General features: G+C 39.0%; 1 protein-coding gene across 2 annotated transcripts in view; it reads right to left on the bottom strand.

Moving 5' to 3' along the window:
* Positions 1–7,998: 7,998 nt before the first annotated feature.
* Positions 7,999–18,694, bottom strand: part of csrnp2 (cysteine-serine-rich nuclear protein 2) — a 29,231-nt gene continuing 18,535 nt past the window's right edge. Inside the window, exons 2-5 of one of the 2 annotated variants that reach the window (XM_026920744.3) lie at positions 17,115–17,285; positions 15,685–15,947; positions 14,889–15,185; positions 7,999–12,957 (exon numbers count right to left, since the gene is read on the bottom strand). In XM_026920744.3, coding sequence (XP_026776545.1) covers positions 12,073–12,957; positions 14,889–15,185; positions 15,685–15,947; positions 17,115–17,271 — 1,602 coding nt within the window. In that variant the 5' untranslated portion in view covers positions 17,272–17,285 and the 3' untranslated portion in view covers positions 7,999–12,072. Of the gene's footprint in view, positions 12,958–14,888; positions 15,186–15,684; positions 15,948–17,114; positions 17,324–18,694 lie in introns of those variants that run through there. The other variant, XM_053240657.1, reaches the window with a different exon arrangement.

The following is an 18,694-nucleotide window of genomic DNA, read 5'->3' as shown; positions in this document are numbered from 1 at the left end:
AAGGCAAGTTTTACTGTCAAGAGTTCTGGATCACTGATGTCATAGTTACCTTCAGCCGGGGATAACTTCTTGGAGAAGAATCGGGGTGAAGCTTAGGTTTCTCTCCAAACTTTTGTGACAGCACTGCCCCATGCCTGTCTCTGATGCATCCACTTCCACAGTGAAGGGCTTGGAGGGATCTGGGTGCTTCATGTTACTAAATGGAATTCACATTTCTCCCCTTCTACAAATAGCAGGTTCTCCAGGACCCAAGCAAGAACCCTTCTGACATGAATGACATGATCTTCCTTGAAAGGTGAGTAGATGAGAATGTCATTGATATAGGCAATGACAAATTTTCCGAGCATGTCCTGGAGGACATCATTGATGCGTCACTGGAACACTGCTGGAGCGCAAGATAGCCTATACGGCATGATGCAGTACTCGAAGTGGCCAGAGGTGGTGCTGAAGTCCATTTTCTACTTGTCCCCCTCACAAGTCCTGCTGAGACTATATGCACTGTGGAAATCGAGCTTGGTGAAGATCTTAGCCTCTCTGAGCTGTACCAGTGCCGTTGGGACTAAGAGCAGTGGGTAACTGTACTTGACCATGACCTAGTTTAATCTGCAATAATCAATGCATGGTCCTTTCTTTTCCATGAAAAAGCATGGTAATGCTGGTGAAGTGGAAGGATGAATGTACCCTTTTCCAGGGCTGACGTGATGTAATCAACCATAGCTTGGGTGTCCTTGGCTGAGAGAGCATAAATGCAATTACAAGGAGGCACAGAACTGGCCATGAGCTCATTGGAGCAGTCATATGGTCAATGAAGAGAGAGGCCGTTAGCCTTGGTCTTGCTAAAAACTTCCTAGAGGTTCTGATATTCTGTGTTAGAGTTGGTACCACAAGGAGCGTAGGGGCCTGCAAACAGTGGCTGAAGCAATATGGGGACCAGTGGAGGATTTCTCGCTCGGAGATCTGTGGGAAAGGGGTGTGCACTCAAGGCAACCCCAGCATGATGGGAAAGTTCTTGGTGACTGTGACAAGGAGGGAGATTTATTCCTGAAGGAGGGCACTGCCTCTGAGAAGGAGGGGTGTAGTACAATGGATTATGGTCCCCCCTCTGATGGGTCCTCCGTCAAGGGCTTGGACGTGCAGGGGATTGCGGAGTGGCTGGGTTGGCAGGTTCAGTTTCGTGATGAGAGAGCTGTCTATGAAGTTGTCAGCTGCTCTGGAATTAATCAATGCTAAAATGATAGAGAAACTCTGTGAGTAGCCTATCTGTAAAGGTATGGCAAAAGTTTGATGAATGATAATCTGTGGGGCACTCAGGAAGCAACGCCAATTTTGAAGTGTTGGTGTTGACATGACATTCTTCTGTTGGTTATTGTTGCTTGTATGCCACTTCAATGGAACAAGAACACAAACACACCTCTGTAATCTATGAATGTGTTGAATGAAAGAAATAATAAATGTATGCATGTTTGCATGCCCACAATAATTATAATTAACATGATTTGTGATTGACTATGCTATCCATGTGTAGCACTTCATAGTTTACTGGTAGTTTAATATTTAATCTTGGAGAATGTTGTCTGTAATGTGTTTTTATATAAACATCGGAAGCATAGCAATACTGAACCTGAATGCTGAACTTTTATGGCTTACAATTTTAGCAGTGTATTTTAGCAGCGCATTAAGCTGTAAAAATGCTACCTTTCCATCTGTGACTCATAACTTTTTTATTCTTCATCTCCTCTCATATTTCATTGGTAAATCACTAACAACATAAAGAAACCAGAGGCGGTTGAACAGAGAACAGCCACATGCAGCAGTTATGAACAGTATATTTAAACACAATCGGTTCCTACGAAACACAAACTAGCAACATGCTGGTGTCAAATGAAAATGTGCTCTTTTCATGACTTAATATGGTTTCCTTTTTCAAATGGGTCATGGGCCACATGGGTCATTGTCCTATTCTATACATGTGTAGTTCCACTGTTTATTTACAATAGCTTTTATGTTTAACAAAGAGTGATTGAAAGTAATTCTAGGATGCAGGCTCATCTTACAACCCTGGTTTGAGAACAATAGCATTTTCCTCTGGCTACAGAACAGCAGGAAGTTGCTAGTTGGGTAAAGTGACACAATGCTTCAGTAACCTAAAGATTTCCCTGCCTTTACTTCCAGTAGCTTACTGGCCAAAGCAGTGCAAAAAAGTGCATATTTGATAGATGTAATATTGGTGCATAAAACAACAGTCATGGCCCATGTTTTCTTTGGGTGCACAGTCAACAAGAGTGCTAAACTTGACCAGCATTAAAACATGTCCTGTATGTGTGATGCTATCACATGTGATGTAGCATACCAAAATTCTTAAATGCTTAGACACATCCATTTGGTACGTCACAGAAAATGTTAACTTGTGGTTTTCTCTTGTGGTTGTCTCTGGCACGTACACAATATAAACTATAATTTACACTTCACATTAATAAAACACCACCAAAACCAAACTTTTCAAATAACCGGAATGTGCTGGAACATCCGTAGGCCTGCTTAGTCACTTATTTTCCCTTCAACAGTACTAAAACTACACAGAGTCTGAATGTCTGGTATTGTGAGTGGCTGTGTAGCTGAAGAGACAATATTACACAGTGCTTGCATGAGTCAGAATACAGGGAACAATTGTAGCTGAGCTGCATGAACTGTGGGTGCTATTGCTCAGCTATTCACCCTTCCTGTCTCTGTCTTAAAGTTGTGTTACCCTCCCAAAGGCCGGAAAATCAAAAGGAACACTGATAGCATTAGAATCAACAGGTTTCGCAATACCGGAGAACTTGAAGGAAATGCCATGGCATTATGAAGACAGAGAAGTGAAATTGGAGTGATGGTACATTTGCTACATGTTAAGAGGTATTCCTGAGAAACTGAAGTGATCAAAACAGCAGTAAATACATTCAGAAGCAGTTCAGAGTGTACATCATTCAGCTGAAAATCTATGGTATGTATCACTACTACACATGACTCAAATAATGAAAGTTTCATTTTTTCTGGTCCTGCTCAGTCATATTGAAGAAACTACACCTCTTAATCTGGGGAATATCCTGACCATCTCACCCATTCTAAACAGCTAAAAAGTCATATGACAAGGCACAAAGATATAATTCTCTTTTCCTTATCGCTATGACACATTCCTCCAAGGAATGTTAGTGCTCTAAAAACAATTAACAGTCAGTGCAATTACACTGCAAAACACTGCAAGTACCAAATCCTTTCCTGATAAAATACACCAATAAAATGCCTTTATGTAGTGAGAAGCTCTAATAAAGTGGAAGTGGAAGATTGTATGTAAAAAAAAAAGAAAAAAGAAAAAAGAAAAAAAAAACAGATTCAGTTAGCCTAAGAAATGCAAATTGGGAAAAAACATTACTGTAGTTAATGAAAGAAATTAATTTTAACAAACTGAAGTCATTATATTCTTTGTTTAAAAATGGCAGTTTTTTCACTTTACATGTTTTATGTAATACGAGCAAACGGTGCGCTAATGTTAATGTTTGTTCAGTTTATTATTATTAATTATTATTTAATTAGTTTCAGTAAGTAGAATGTAACTTTTAAAGTCATTTATTTGTCAGCCCTGCTTTGTACCATTGTAACAGCCTCAAGATAAGAATGTTGTTTGCGTATTTTAACTATATGGATATGAGTTTAAACAATAAAGTGAAACCGACTGACTGAAGTTTTACTGTGTTGTTCTTCACTAGTTAATGATTATGTGGAACAGTATTACACATGGTAATTCATTATTAATGACTTAAATGTTAGTGTTTTGTTATTTAAAACTTAACACTTTTGAAAGTATGCTAATGGAGAATATGTTGCTAATTGCTAAATTACAGCCTTTAATAGGTTACTGTTGTCCGTTTCTCCCTTTAGACACTGACTGGCTAAATAAAAACGACACATCGACCCTATGCTTCTCAGAAGAGGCCTATAATAACTCATACAGACATTCATGTTTTAGACACTGGGGTACTGGAATTAGCATATTAGATAGGATATCTCCAGGAGGAAGGTAAGGATTAGGTACTGGGAAGCTTAGTTAATAGTGAACTCCTTCTAACATACTTATTGAGTAATTAACTAGTACTTCTTAGTAGTTAACAGGAGTGAAATAAGTGTAAATGAAGAATAGTTGAATGCATATGATTTAAAGCATATAGGCTACCAGTGTGTGTGTGTGTGTGTGTGTGTGTGCAGTGCAGAGCACAGCAGCCTGCAGCCTACACTCCAACAAGTAGTTCTAAGTTATAACGCTACCATGAAATTTATTGCGTTGCCAACCCACAGCCCACCAGGAATTAGCCATTTTAGCATTGAAGGTATCCACATTGTAGAGAGAGAGAGAATGTTAGACTTATAGTAAAGGGCCTTTTCTACACACCCCACTCCTTGCATGAACTTTCTGGGTTTTTTTTTACAGTCATGCATTTGTAACTGTTTTTTTATGAGACAAATTTACAAAATTCTTCTTCCTATCACGAGTAAGTACTTTTGAGTGGAAAATGAGATGTCACACAATTTCATGTGAAATGCTCAATATTTTTAAAACTCATTTCCATGGTACCCTGCAGTGGATCTGGTGGGCCCCAGGTGGGCCAATCTCATGATTGGGTGGGCATAACCCCTCTGCTTACACCTACACCACACTCATCTTTCCCATCTCCTTAAAATACATTTTTCCTCTTTCTACAGAAGACATCCTGCAACCTTTTTCATACAGCGATCCTACCTTCTGTCTGCCACTCCTTATCCCTTCCACAGTACTCCACACTATTTCTCAAGACCTCCTACCCTTCATCACTTGCATCGTAAATGACTCCATAGCATCCGCTCTTGTGGCTGTAGCTGAGAGCCACTAAGTCTTCCAAGCTAGTGGTGCTGGTGCTGATCGTTCTTGACACCTTAGCCTTCAACACAGTCAATCACAATACTCTCTCTTGTCTGGTGCATTCATGAGCCTTGGAATTAGTGTTTCAGCATGGTAAATTTTTTTATGAACTTTTTCGATGAAGAAAAATGTTAGACAGAAAATGTAATAGACAATTTGATACCTAGTTACCAATGTATTGTACCAATACAATACAACCACAAGTGGCACGATTAGAGATCTTTACTCCAAACCAAAATACTAAAATCTTTTTGTAAGTTTTGTTTCTTTTGTTTGAACAAGCTGTACTAGTTACATACATCTTTTAAATAAATACTAACAGAAGCAATCTAACCTGTGTTAAAAATAATAAACTTCTTGCTAGGCACTGCCTACGTACCTAAAACTTTTAAAGCAGTAGTAATCAAAAAATCATGGGAATGCATGGGAATCATATACATGAAATTTACTGCAACAGCGCTTGTAGTAGTAGTCAACTTGTAGTAGTAGTCAACTATCTATAGTTGCCTATAGTAGCCTCTGATCAGGGTTGCATCTCTATGACTGTATTACTTGATCTCATTGCAGATTTTAATACCATAGATCACAATATTCTTCTAAATACAACAAAAATTTTTGTTCTAGTTAAGGGACTGACTATCATCAGTTTATAAATATTAATGGTGATTTCACTATGCACACAAACATAAAGCTTTGTGTTCCACAAGGTTGTGTCCTATGTTTTAGGACACAGCCTTGTCCCACTGTTTTATTATATATTTTAATATATATTTTATTATATATATCAAATTTCATATTGATTATAAAATACTACTATTGACCTATAAAGCACTAAATGGTCTCGCGCCACAGTACCTGAGCGAACTTTTGGTCTTTTATGATCCATCACGCCTACTCAGATCAAAAGGTGCAGGCTATTTGTTGGTACCTCGAATAATGCGGGCTACAGCTGGGGGTAGAGCTTTCTCTTACAAAGCCCCACAGTTATGGAACAGCCTTCCACTTAGCGTTCGGGGCTCAGACACAGTCGCAGTGTTTAAGTCTAGGCTGAAAACATATTTGTTTAGTCAAGCCTTTTGTGAATAGTTTTCTTAGGTACAGGGGCAGGTCTGGAGGGTTTCACAGGCATAGAGTGTTGTGGTGAACTGGGATGTTTGGATGCTGTCGCCACCCCCCACTCTCACACATTCACTCAGGTTTGTCGACGGTGGAGTGGCTGGCTGCCTTATGTCCCAGGGTGCCCTCATGTCTGTGTTAGCTTCTGGCTCTCCCTTTTAATTATGCTGTCATAGCTAGTCTTCCCGGAGTCCCTGCTTGCACTCTGCATGCAAAGTACATCGTGCTTAACCATTAGAGGACAAAAGCTCACCTAACAATCTCTTCCCTTCTCTCCATCTCTCTCTCCCTCACTCTCTGTCGAGCTACACATGCGACTTCTGAGATGCCAGTGATCCTGACCCCTTCTGCTCCTCCTCGCTGCCTGACCCATCCTGATGCCCTACTTCTGGTTGGAGTTCTCATCGGTTGAGTTCGCTCGCTGCTGCTGGGGGTGGCCCCATATGGACTGCCTGAAGAACTGTTTGGAGCTGTACTGTAATGGCTTGGGACTGCGATTGCTGTATTGGCTTTGGGGCTGCAGTTGCCATGAGCAGCTTCGTACTCAGGACTCCATCAGTGGACAGTGGATAGATTTTAACCAGCCGGACTTCTTGCAAAAACTGTGATGAATTTATTGGTTGCACAATTGCACTATTTGTCCTTATAGTACACAATAATAGAAGGGATTTATTTATAATCGCACTATCCGTTGCACCCAGATGAGGAAGGGTTCCCTTTTGAGCCTGGTTCCTCTCAAGGTTTCTTCCTCATATCATCTCGGGGAGTTTTTCCTTTCCACCGTCGCCACTGGCTTGCTCATTAGGGATAAATTCACAGTGATAAATTCAAATATTTACAATATATTTTTGTGAATCCATTTATTTCTGTAAAGCTGCTTTGTGACAATGTCCATTGTTAAAAGCGCTATACAAATAAAATTGAATTGAATTGAATATATATTTTGGTGTAGTTTTGGAAACAAATACAAGTAATTTGAAATTTGTGTGAAATCATCTAAAATTCTGCAAAATTATTAGAATTTCAGATATTATGATAAATTGTGTTATATGGACATTGGGCAGGGATTTTACCAAAATATTCTACCTCAGTAAGCTACCCTACAAGAGGCATTTGTTAGATCTGAAATATCCTGATCTTTGCCAACACATTTTTACCAGTGTTTCTCCAATTATGTGTTTTCCTTATATCCCTTGTCTCCATTTTTATGACCCTACTGAGATCTAGTGAAATTGTTTGTTTATTTAAAGCAGTAAGTATGGTGATTCACAGATTGTCCATGATTGTATTACAGAGTGCCATTATTCAGTGTTTGAGCCCATAAACAAGGAAGGTTTATGGAAGGATAGATGGTCATAGTTGGTTAATGACTAAAAATGAGCACACGGGGAGATAGGTGGTGTACTCACTCTGTGTGTCCAGAGAGTAAAAAACTCATGATGACTCCTGAGGCACAGGTCTGCAAGATCAGTCAAGAAGCCAGTGCTTATTTGCACAAAAATGTTCAGGAGTTTGCATACAATTTATACTAGAGATGAACCAAATAAAAATACAGCAGAAGTGTGATAGACGATTATCAGTGTATGTAATATAATGCAGTGAAATGCCCAAGATTTTTGTGAACTTTAACTCATACTCATGAACAGAAAATTAAATGGAGCATTTAAAGTACACAGGATATTGCTGCCATCTAGTGGCAAATCGTAATTACAACTAAATATACACTAACAAAAAACTACATTGCATGTGATGAGCTCTGCAAATCGCACTGATTTGATACACATTTCCTGATGCTTTCATTATGTGAATTTTAACAACACAATCCTTTGCATATGATATCATCAATATTAAGTGGTACTGGTTATATTATTTATGCCAAAAATAATTCATACCAAAATTATTGGTCCAACAAAACGTATGAAAAGGGAGAATAATGGATGAACAACAAATTTTAAATTCATTTTACTTTATTTGTCACATTTTCATATAAAATGTGTATTTCTCCTGTTTCCTTAGGCAACAGTTAGCATTAGAGTCTTGCAGCTATTAACTCCAACCTCATTCAGTTTCATTTATCAAGCATCTATAGAACACGTCAGCAGACACATGTGCTCACGCTCTCTGTTTCTCTCACACGCACGCACGCACGCACAGGTTGGATTACATTTAGTGCAGTGGTCCCAAAACAGAGCAAGCCACAAAGAGAGGAAGCAGGAATAACATGAACATAAAGGTAACAAACAGAAATCTTTCTACATCCTCACACATAAATGATGTTTCCCCTCCAGGCCAGGCTTGAGACCACTGGTGTAGTTCATTTTACATCAAGACAACAGATAAATCAATAATAATAATAGGAGTAACAATAATAATAATAATAATAATAATAAAAACATACCAGACTCAACACCCACCCCCCAACCCCACTCTCTCCCTAATCCCCTCTATCCCCCAGTGCACTGTGGTTTGTTCTGTAGCATTTCACCACTTCAGTGTAATTCATCAATTTCAGGCCTATATTTCTGCTACAAAAGGAATCGCAGAGTTGTGTAACACTTCAACGTGATAAAGATTGTACACACAAGGAGTCTGAACATTGAATCAGTCACATATACAAAGACAAGATACACAGTAAAAGACAAAACACAACAAAAACACCACTTCAGTTTCATTTTCAGTTACACCATGACAGTACAAAGCAAATATACTTTCTCTTATGATTAGTCATTTGCAAAATGGTTATTATTGCAGTTTTTGCCTAAACTGTAATGCTTGGCTCAATATAGTGTTGAGAAGCTGTTGAGAGATGAAGCAAGAGCTCTATCTGATCGCAAAGGTCATGATCTTCAGTCAAGTTATTCAACAGTGAGTACTGAGTGGTAAATTGAAATAAAGACTCACTATTATCCATGCATAGGTATATGGATAACTGAAGCAGAATAAATACACTGAGCAATTGGTACGATTAAATCTCCTGTGGACAAAAAGTTTGCAGCGCTGCCTAAAATGTAGTGTAGCTTTAAGAGCTATATGATTATCTGTCTGTGACCAGAAAATTTATTTTTTACACAGCATTCATACTAATATGTAAACCTAACACAAGAGCACCTTTTTGAACATGACAACCCATCATACAAACATAAGGTTCAATACACATTCATATGAATATATGCAAAAATTTTCACATACACACACACACTCATTTTCTGTCCGGTGTAACACCCATTTGTCTTCTCGGTATAGTGTATACAGACACATTTTTTACACATAGATTTAACAATGTCTTAATCTAATCCAAAATGCTTCTTATTTTATATTATCAGCTAAGGTACGTTTTCTGTAATCGGGGCAAAAAACCTTGACACTGTATAAAATCTTGCTTGAACAACATCTAGTTTTAAAAAGCACAATACAAATAAAATTTAACTGACATTTTAGAAGTTTCGCTGTCATTGTCAAGGAATTTCAAAAACAGGGCAAGGCATAAGAAATTAATATTCTTGTGATAGTAGAAAGTTTCTTTTCCCAAGTGTAAAACCCTTCTCTGCTTAGAACACTACACAGCACTGAGAAGACCTGCAGATTTACAGTATATTATTGGCACCTAGCCAGCAATAACAAAATTCAATGCTTTGTAATAACCTTAAACCATTGAAATTTTTGATTAGGTGCTACACCACATGTTTCCCAGCTAATGGTGTCCAAGCTGTCACACCAACAAGTCACACCTTTTCAAGTTCCATACAGGCTGCTGGTCATCCTACATTTCTGGGTTTTTGGGATCAGAGGAGTAAACATATAAGTGGCATATACAAAGAAAAAAAAACTTCATTAATCCACACAGACCTGGTGTGCAAATAAAATGTATGGAATCTTATTAACCAAAAAAGGTTTATGATTACCAATGACTGAAATCATAGTTGCCATGACTCCAGAAAGACTAAAACATTGTGGGGTATTCTATGCTAAATCACTATGCTTTACACTAATCATCACAGAGCTTAGAGATAATGTGAAGTGATGTCAAAGGCAATAACTTTAAAAAAGTTTGTTGGGTTCAAGAAAGTTTAAGTGAAATATATATTTATAGCAGCCAGTCTGTGAATTCACAGCCTTTAGATATGAATATTTACTATGATTCAGATTTGAAGCATTTAGACTTTAGAGTGTCAAGACTTTCACAATCTAAAATTTTATAAAATCTTTGTTAGCTACCCTATTATCGCCTCTGAGCTCCAGGGTCCCGGGTCGATCCTGAGCTTGGGTTACAGTCTGTACTGTGAAAAAACATGCATGCATGTGGACTGGTACTCCAAATTGCTCCAAAGTGTAAATGAGTGTGTGAATGTGTGCGATGCACCACCCAGGGTGTATTCCTACTTCACACCCAGTGTTCCTGGTATGGGCTCCTGGTCCACTGGGACCCTGACTAGGATAAAACAATCACTGAAAGCGAGTGTGTTAGCTACTCAAAAGAGGCAGTGCCTTCATCTGGAAGGACTTTATAATAAGAAATGAAGTCTGTGAAACATTTTAGCAATAACATACACTATAAATACATTATATGTTTTAGTTATATGTTAAAACAGTGGTATTACAGACCTTTCTTACTTAATTTGTTTTCTATACACAAGTTTTAACAGTGGTAAAATGTAATCTGATTGAGTTTCAGAACCTTCATGTTTATAACTTTTAACTATCAAGAATTTCACAATATTCTTTCCATCCAATAAACAGTTTCACAAAATAAAAAAAAGATTCTCAAACAGCTCATTTGGCACCAGTTCATACCTTTGCTCTAAGATCTGTGATTGGTTCCATCAAAAGCTTCTATCAAGAAAATGCACTATATGGCCAAAGGTTTGTGGACACCTGACCATCATACCCATATGTGCTTTTTGAACATTCCATTCCAGATTTAGTATCCCCTTTGCTATTATATTAACCTCTGCTCTTCTGGGAAGGATTTCCACTTTATTTTGAAGCATGGCTGTGGGAATTTGTCCATTCAGCCATACAAGGATTACCTGAGGTCAGGCACTGATGCCAGCAAGGAGGCCTGGGGTGCAGTTGGCATTGCAATTAATCCCAAACATGTTCAGTGGGGTTGAGGTCAGGGTTCTGTGCAGGCCACTTGAGTTCTTCCAATCCAACCTTGGCAAACCATGTCATCATGGGCCTGGCTTTGTCATAAGGGCATAGTCATACTGGAATATGCTTGGGCTAGGCCTCTTATTTCCAGTGTAGGGAAATTGTAATGCTACATAAACATACAAAGACATCATAGAAAATTGTGTTCTTCCAACTTTGTGGCAACAGTTTAGGGAAGGCCCACATATCGGTGTGATGGTCATTTGGCCATATAATGTAATACCTGTGCAAAATAATTGCACAATCATTTACCATGCTGCTTAACTTTAAGTCTTTAATGTGCATGATTCTCTCTTTTCCCTGTCACTTGCTCCTAACAAACACTTGTACAGTACATCAAAACCAAGTATTTCCAGGGTAATGTCTATTTATGTACATGGTGGCTATAAGGGGCCCTTGTTCAGCTTCACTACTGAAATCCCACCAACACCCATGGAGCATTTCAAGTTAGTGATTTATGGTTAATAGTCTGAATGGATCAGTGGGTTAATCCACTGAAAAATCAAGGCATCAGCAAAGCTGCAAGGACCTACCTGGGCCATCCTATTTGCTTCTAGGCATAAAGGCCACAATTTCCACCAGTACCAAATACTGAGTTGATACTGCAGCAAAAAAAATATGCAATTCCTCAAGTTCCATCAACTCTTCCTGCTCTGCTTTATGCTTTTATTTTTAATGTTATATTATATATGAATAATTAATTTTTCTTTTTTTTTTCAATAAAATTTTGAATGTCCTACATCAAGTATAGTGCATGCTTATTTGTAAATACAAACCAATGTCAGTAACTGTTAACTTCTCTCAGTCTATGAGTTGGCTGTCTTGATCTTCATTACAAATCTTGTGCAAAATATCTGCAGCATTGCCAGGCTCTAAACTTCTGGAGGAAGTTTTATTGCCTCTTCTTCCACCAGTGGGCAAGCCTCTTGAAAATCTGTGCCTCTTGGGCCATGTTCAGAGCTGGAGTGGCCCTCAGCCTCTTTAATGCTCTCTGGACGTGAAGGAGGAAGTTGCTCAGAAGTAGAGCTCTCAGACTGATCCTGCCAGCAGGTTTGGGGTTTGTGACATTTGTCCCTGGCCTCTCCTTCTACATGTTCACCTTGGGGCTCTTCACCTTTTCTGGGCTCCTCTTCTTGCTTGTCATGTGTCTTAAATGTGGCTGTCTCCACATGGTCTATTTGATAATAGAGGACAGAAGTTGGTTCATTCAGACTGTGAGCATCCTCCTGATTCTCCTTGATGCATAGCAGGGTTGCTCCTCCTGGAAAAGTGTCCTGAAAGAACATTTGGTCTACCTCAACCATACTCTCAACCTCCTCCTGTCTGCTCAGCTCCTCATGCAAAAGACACAGTTTCGGACTGGGACTCTGCACCTCCTCTCTGTGTGCCTCCTCCTCCCGCTCCCTTCTCCTTTCCTGCTCCTCGGCACTCTGCAGGTGAAGCACAGCTGTCTCGTTCTCATGCTCCAGACTATGGCAATGCTCCTCTAGTAGCTCCTGCTCATTTGAGGCCTCTGTCTTAATCTCTTCTCCAGAGTCCAGAGAAGAGCGGGCACATGAAGGACTGGGTTTCAGCTCAGTTTCCTTCCCACAGTCTTCTCCAGATTTAGAGCTAGGCACATGTCTCTTCTCCCGGTCTAGCTTCATAATTGTGTGTAAGAAGTGAGTGCGAACACGGACAGGGTTGAACTCAATCCGTCCTGCTGCATTATGGCAGCCATCTCGAGAACAGCCACATGGGAAAGACATGCGGTCCACCTGGGATAGAGAGATGGAAAAGAAAGAGGGAAAATGAGAGAGCATTGATTTGCCTTATTTTATTTAAAATATAACCAACTGCTACAAAGACATGTTCACATTAAAGTCCAGAAAAAGCAATTAATATAGGAAGATCAGTGAACTCTAGCAACATTATGTCTGTCTTATGTAATATAAAATGTAAGATTAAATGCAGGACTACCATCCAGTCCACCTGGGATAGAGACAGGGAGAAGAGAAAAATGGGGGAACATCATAGACAGACCTGCTAACCCCAAAGAGGAATAATGTGTAGTATCAAGAAGATACACAGTAAAACTGTATTTTAAAAAAATTATAGAGTACATTTTTATACACTCCTTTTTATCCACCCTATTTTCAGCATTCCAGTAGACTCAGTCTGTTTGAAGGTTTTTGTGTAAGACTTCTGGTTAGCCGCTTCCGGTTATTTCAGCTGACTAGTTTGTATTCATTGCAATGGCCATTTAACGTCTTATAATTAATGTTAATAGTTATAGATTCGTACTGTTTGTGCAGTTATGGGCTGCCCGGCACAACGAAAAGTTTTCTTAGAGCAGGTGTGTTTTGACCATAAAACATGCACCGGAACTGAATGTGGATGTCAGAAGGTATAGGATCTCCATCTGCCTCCTACAAATGAAGACACTTTCAGCTTTGAATCTAAAGAAACTACCAAAACAACCTTACATTTGCTCTTTTCACTTTGTGGAGAGAAGCCCTTTGGAGGAGTATCTTATCCAGAGAAGTGTTTGGGCTCTGATGTTCCAGTGAAACCTCTGAGGCAGCATCTTGTCAGGAGGATATCAGCACACAAAAAGGCAAGTTATACTGCATGTGTGCGAAGTTAAATGTCATTGAGATTAGCTAGGTGTCTGATAGCCCAGTGTTCCTAAACAGCAATTGTTGCAGACAAGGGATTAAATTATTTTATGAGTTGTTTGTTCTCTGATATATCCATGAGACTGGCAAGCTAGCAAGCTAAATTTAGCTACATCCGTTCATAGCACTAGCTTTCTCAGTCAAATAGCTATGTTCATAGCAGCTAACAAAACGCAGATATTAGTTAATATCAGAAAGTTTGATACACTTGCACAACTGTCAGTCATTCTAGATTCATATGTTAATTGGCTAATCTGACTTTTTTTTTTTTTTTTTTGCAGAAAACAAAAGAATGTGGGTTTTTAGGTGATAACCCATACTAACCTTTTCCGGTGTTAAAACGTGGAGCTCCTACACAAAATACATAAACACTAGCAGGTCTGCTCAGAATATCAACCATACAGTCTATTTTATTTGACTTGTATAATGTCATAAATGAAAAGGTGCTATAAAAGGTCCTTAGATTGATGCCATTTTGCCAAAGAGCTATTTTTGTTTCACTAAAGAACATTTCATTTTGTGATTTAATCAGTTTTTGTTGTTGCCATATTAAGACTCCCACATAATGGTAACATCTGTGATGGGAAATTTTTTTAGCTCTCTCTGGCACAGACAAAAATATTTAAAGATCCATCAAAGGAAAATGTATTCTTCTATGGCACCTATTCTTAAGAAGAATGTAGGAATGCCCGAATTGCCCACTGTAAAGATGGACTTTACATCTCCACATTAAGAGAGAGGGGTATAGACCTGACAGCCTCCTTCTCAAGTATCGGATACTAATGTGGAAGTTATCAATCACTGACAGACATAGAGCTATTTCAGCTTGATCAAAGTAAAAACGTATTGGTTCATCCATGACGCTACGGGATTGTGCTAAGCTATAATGCATGGCCTCTTAGGGCTTCCGTAATTACCACTGTACCTTGCTTATTCATTAATGCAGAGCTAGTACATCACATTGTTTTAGGCAAGAGTACATTACTTTCTTACACACACACACACACACACACACACAGCAGATCTCTGACCTGACACTTGATGCCTGCTCTGCTGCAGCCACACTGGTGTGGGTCACAGTAGAAGCGGCAGTCACAGCCACATTCCTCACGTGACAGCCGGATGGCACGCAGCTCCATTTTCTCTCGGGCATCAATGCGGGCGATACCTGAGGCACGCAACAGTGCCCGTCGCCGCTTGGTAGGCAGTGGCTGTAGGAAGAAACAGTCATCCACCTCAACACCCTCCACATCCAGGTCCTCATCAGACACGTCATCCAGTGTCAGCAGGTCAGCCTGGGCACAATGCACTGTGCCGTTCCGTGTCAACTGGGAATTGATGTTAAACTCAGTCATAACACTGATCTATTTTATTCTAACTTTTTATAACTTTAGTTTTCCTGTGATCTCTTTCATGTTTGCCTTTTTAACCCCTCCTTCTTCTTCCAAATGTGACAATGACGCAGTGTTTCAACACTTTTGCTGCTGCTACAAGGCACAGCAGTAGTGGCCAGGGACAATGACCACATTCTACTCACATATTACAACACTATCTCTTGCTGCCTATTTCACATCAGAATCAACAGGTTGCAGAAAGTTGCTGAACCATACACATATTTGATTAAATAGTGAAACTCAATACCCCAAAATTCACTATTTTGTTTAAAAAGATCAGTCCATTTATCATCTCTTCTCTTGCAACAAAATTTGTAATAACTTTTTTTTTTAAACTTTCCTGAAAAACAGAAATCCATGTACTAAAATGCTGCATATATAAAACATAAAATGCATCACAGCACATTTGTATTAAATAGTAATAAGTCTGAACCTTCATCTTTCGAGCATTGAGTTTCTCTTGACGCAGGTGCTGCCGTAGGATGTGGCGGTGGCTGCTTTCCTGTTCTCTGGCAAACTCCCCCAGTGTGTATTGACGTATGGCACAGTGATGCCGTGCCATGCCCAGTGAGCTGCCACCTTGGCTAGGCACACTGGTGAAGCCTTGCCTTCTGGAGAAATAGTAAACTGTCACTGCGTCAAAACGCACCCGCTTATGGCCCAGAGAGGTTTTTTCCCTCCTAAGAATAGAGGTGGCTGAGAGGAGAAATAAGAGAGAAGTGATTAAGCCTGAGGGTTCCTGCATGAGGAGACTGTATTTGCCATTCATGATTATATGACCTGGTTATTACTAAAATATAAAAAGCTTTAAAAGATAAAAAGAATCACAAATTACATTGCCCAATGCATAGGAGCAATTGTTCATATATATATTTTACTTGACTTTAGTTGATAGTATGTATACTTATGCTATCCTAGCATACCTATGCTAGAATAACATAAGTATACTAGGTTTATCTAAAAGATCGTTGCGCTTTTTTTGCATGGCGGTAAAAATGTAAAAACTGTCTCACTACAAATTCGTAGTTTTTGTCAGAATGGCGCCCTTCATAAGAATAAGGGGGAAAACTGTATAAAACATTATGGGTGATTCAAATTTCACACTGAACCAATTACAAAACCAAATAATAACCTGACAAAAAATGTAATATTTCTCATTATACATGCAAACAAACTGTCATCCCCAAAATAAAAATCTATTTGTTTACAATTCTCCACATTCTCCAGGAGGTCTATTGTTGCCTTGATCATGTACTGTTTAAAATACCATTGAGCTGGAAGGGCTGATTCAGAAAGAAAGAAGCCTTTCCTGGAACTACAGCTGCAATCATGTGTTATGTTCAGCTGAGACTAAAATTAAACTTTTTGAGCATTGGGCAAAACAAAAAAAAAAGTTTTTGAAAAAAAAAAAGTGGACTGGATAAACATATGTTTGATCCTGAGCTCCCATTACAGCATACAAGGTGCAGTTTCACATATTCTCCCCATGTCCATGTACCTTTCTCCCATCACCCAAAAACGTGGTATGCTGTTTGGCTACTGTAAATTGCTTATATTTTGTGTGTGTGTGCATGTTGCCCTGCAATGGACTAGTGTCCTAGCCAGTGTGTATTCATGCCTTGCACCCAGTGCTTCCAGGCTAGGCTAGTGGGAGAGATAATGCAATTACTGAAGATGAACGACAGTCTCTATATTTTTAAGCTCAAAATATCACTAATTGCATTTATTTTCCCACATTTCATAAAAGGTGCCAATAATTCAGATGACTCGACCTATAATCTCATTCCACTAAGCAAAAATGTACGTCTTGGTGCATTAACATTGCAATAGTGAGCTGAACTTTGACCCTTGGTGGCCTCTTACGTGTGAGGGAGCTGCAGGGAGCATTGAGACTGTCACAGCTATCCACGCTGTCACTGCTTGAGACGTCATCGTCTGATTCTTTGAGTGTTGAGCATGGTGAGGCGCTGTCCACCTCCTCAAATCTGCGCTTTAGGCCAAGAGCTGATGCCGTCTCCATGGAAACGTGATGTTCTGAGGACGTGATGTACATGCTTAGCTCATACAACTAATGAACCCACAACAGACAAATAAAAGCAGCAGCAGTCAAATTAACTCTGCATGGTAATAGCAATCAATGAAATATGCTTCTACTAAATGTGCATCAGACAATAGTACTTATTTTATCACAGTTTTAACTAAGATTAATAATATTCTCATGAAGGATTTTCTTCTTACATTACCACCAAAATGTGAGCAATAGATGTTTTTAAATCCTAATACTTGTTTACATGCTTGTTTTACTAGGTGTATTCTGTCTTTTATACTGTTAGATATACAATGTCATAATTCTCATAGATTTCTTTTTTTATTAATTATTGGCTGTAGCATGCCAATAATAATTCCTGCAAAGGGAATATGACATCAAAAATACTTTGGTTTGAGGTATATGTAAAGCACTTCAGCAAAAGTCCAAAGGAAGGTGCCATGTAAGTAAACATGATTACTACGGGTCCAAGCACTGAATGTTTGCTTTTACTTCCCGAAAAACAAAATCACACAAACCAAACCATATGGTAATTAATAGATAGATCAATAGTTAGTATCCCTCCTGGTACTCAGGCAAGTGAGATGGGCCTGATCGGCCAAATGGTGGTGCTATAGCACAGGGTTTTACATTTTGGTCCATATATCATGAACTGCAAGTCATACAAACAAAAAGTTACCACCAAGATTTGTCAGGAAATTTGAAAAGCACTTCTGATGCAATCTCACTCAACACAAAAACATCTTGTATAAAATATGGTGTACAGTGAAATTTCTTTTTATATTGATTCTTTTGCTGAAACCATAAAAACTGCCTTTTGGACCATTTAACCCTGCCCACCCAAATTTACAATAACTTACATAATATGCAAAAATATTTTTCCAAACTAGTCCTAAGATTCTTGACCCATCTTCATAAAATTTGTCATATTACTCATTACAGTCTGAACCTCAACAATTGTCAAAAACATTTTGAGATTTGCAAACAATATGGCCAACACATGTCAATAAATCTTAGGAGGGTGGAGCTTGGCTTACTCAAAATGAATTTGCACAAAACTCGAAAGGCAGGTTCATTACAAGTTTCTGAGGAGGTCTGAAATGGCTGGGGCATGGTCATCAATAGGAGGTGGAGCTAAAGCCAGCTCACGTTCTCTGGAACCGTAAGTCTTATAGGGATAAAATTTGGTGTATAGCATCAGTGTGCTCATCTGTTACTGGATTCTTAATTTTCACTGGGTTACCTCAAAAACATGGCTGCCTTCAGACAATCAGTAGGCATGTCACTATCACTGCACTATCATCACAAAACTTGATGTGTGTTTTCATTTATGGTTTATAGATTGCTGGTTGCTGCTATATTTAGGGCCCAAGCACCAAGGGTGCAAAGGGCCCTA

The sequence above is a fragment of the Pangasianodon hypophthalmus genome, chromosome 16 (assembly GCF_027358585.1).
Source record: "Pangasianodon hypophthalmus isolate fPanHyp1 chromosome 16, fPanHyp1.pri, whole genome shotgun sequence".
Taxonomy (NCBI): domain Eukaryota; kingdom Metazoa; phylum Chordata; class Actinopteri; order Siluriformes; family Pangasiidae; genus Pangasianodon; species Pangasianodon hypophthalmus.
Note: the sequence above shows the minus strand (reverse complement) of the source record. Positions and strands in the feature narration are given on the sequence as shown.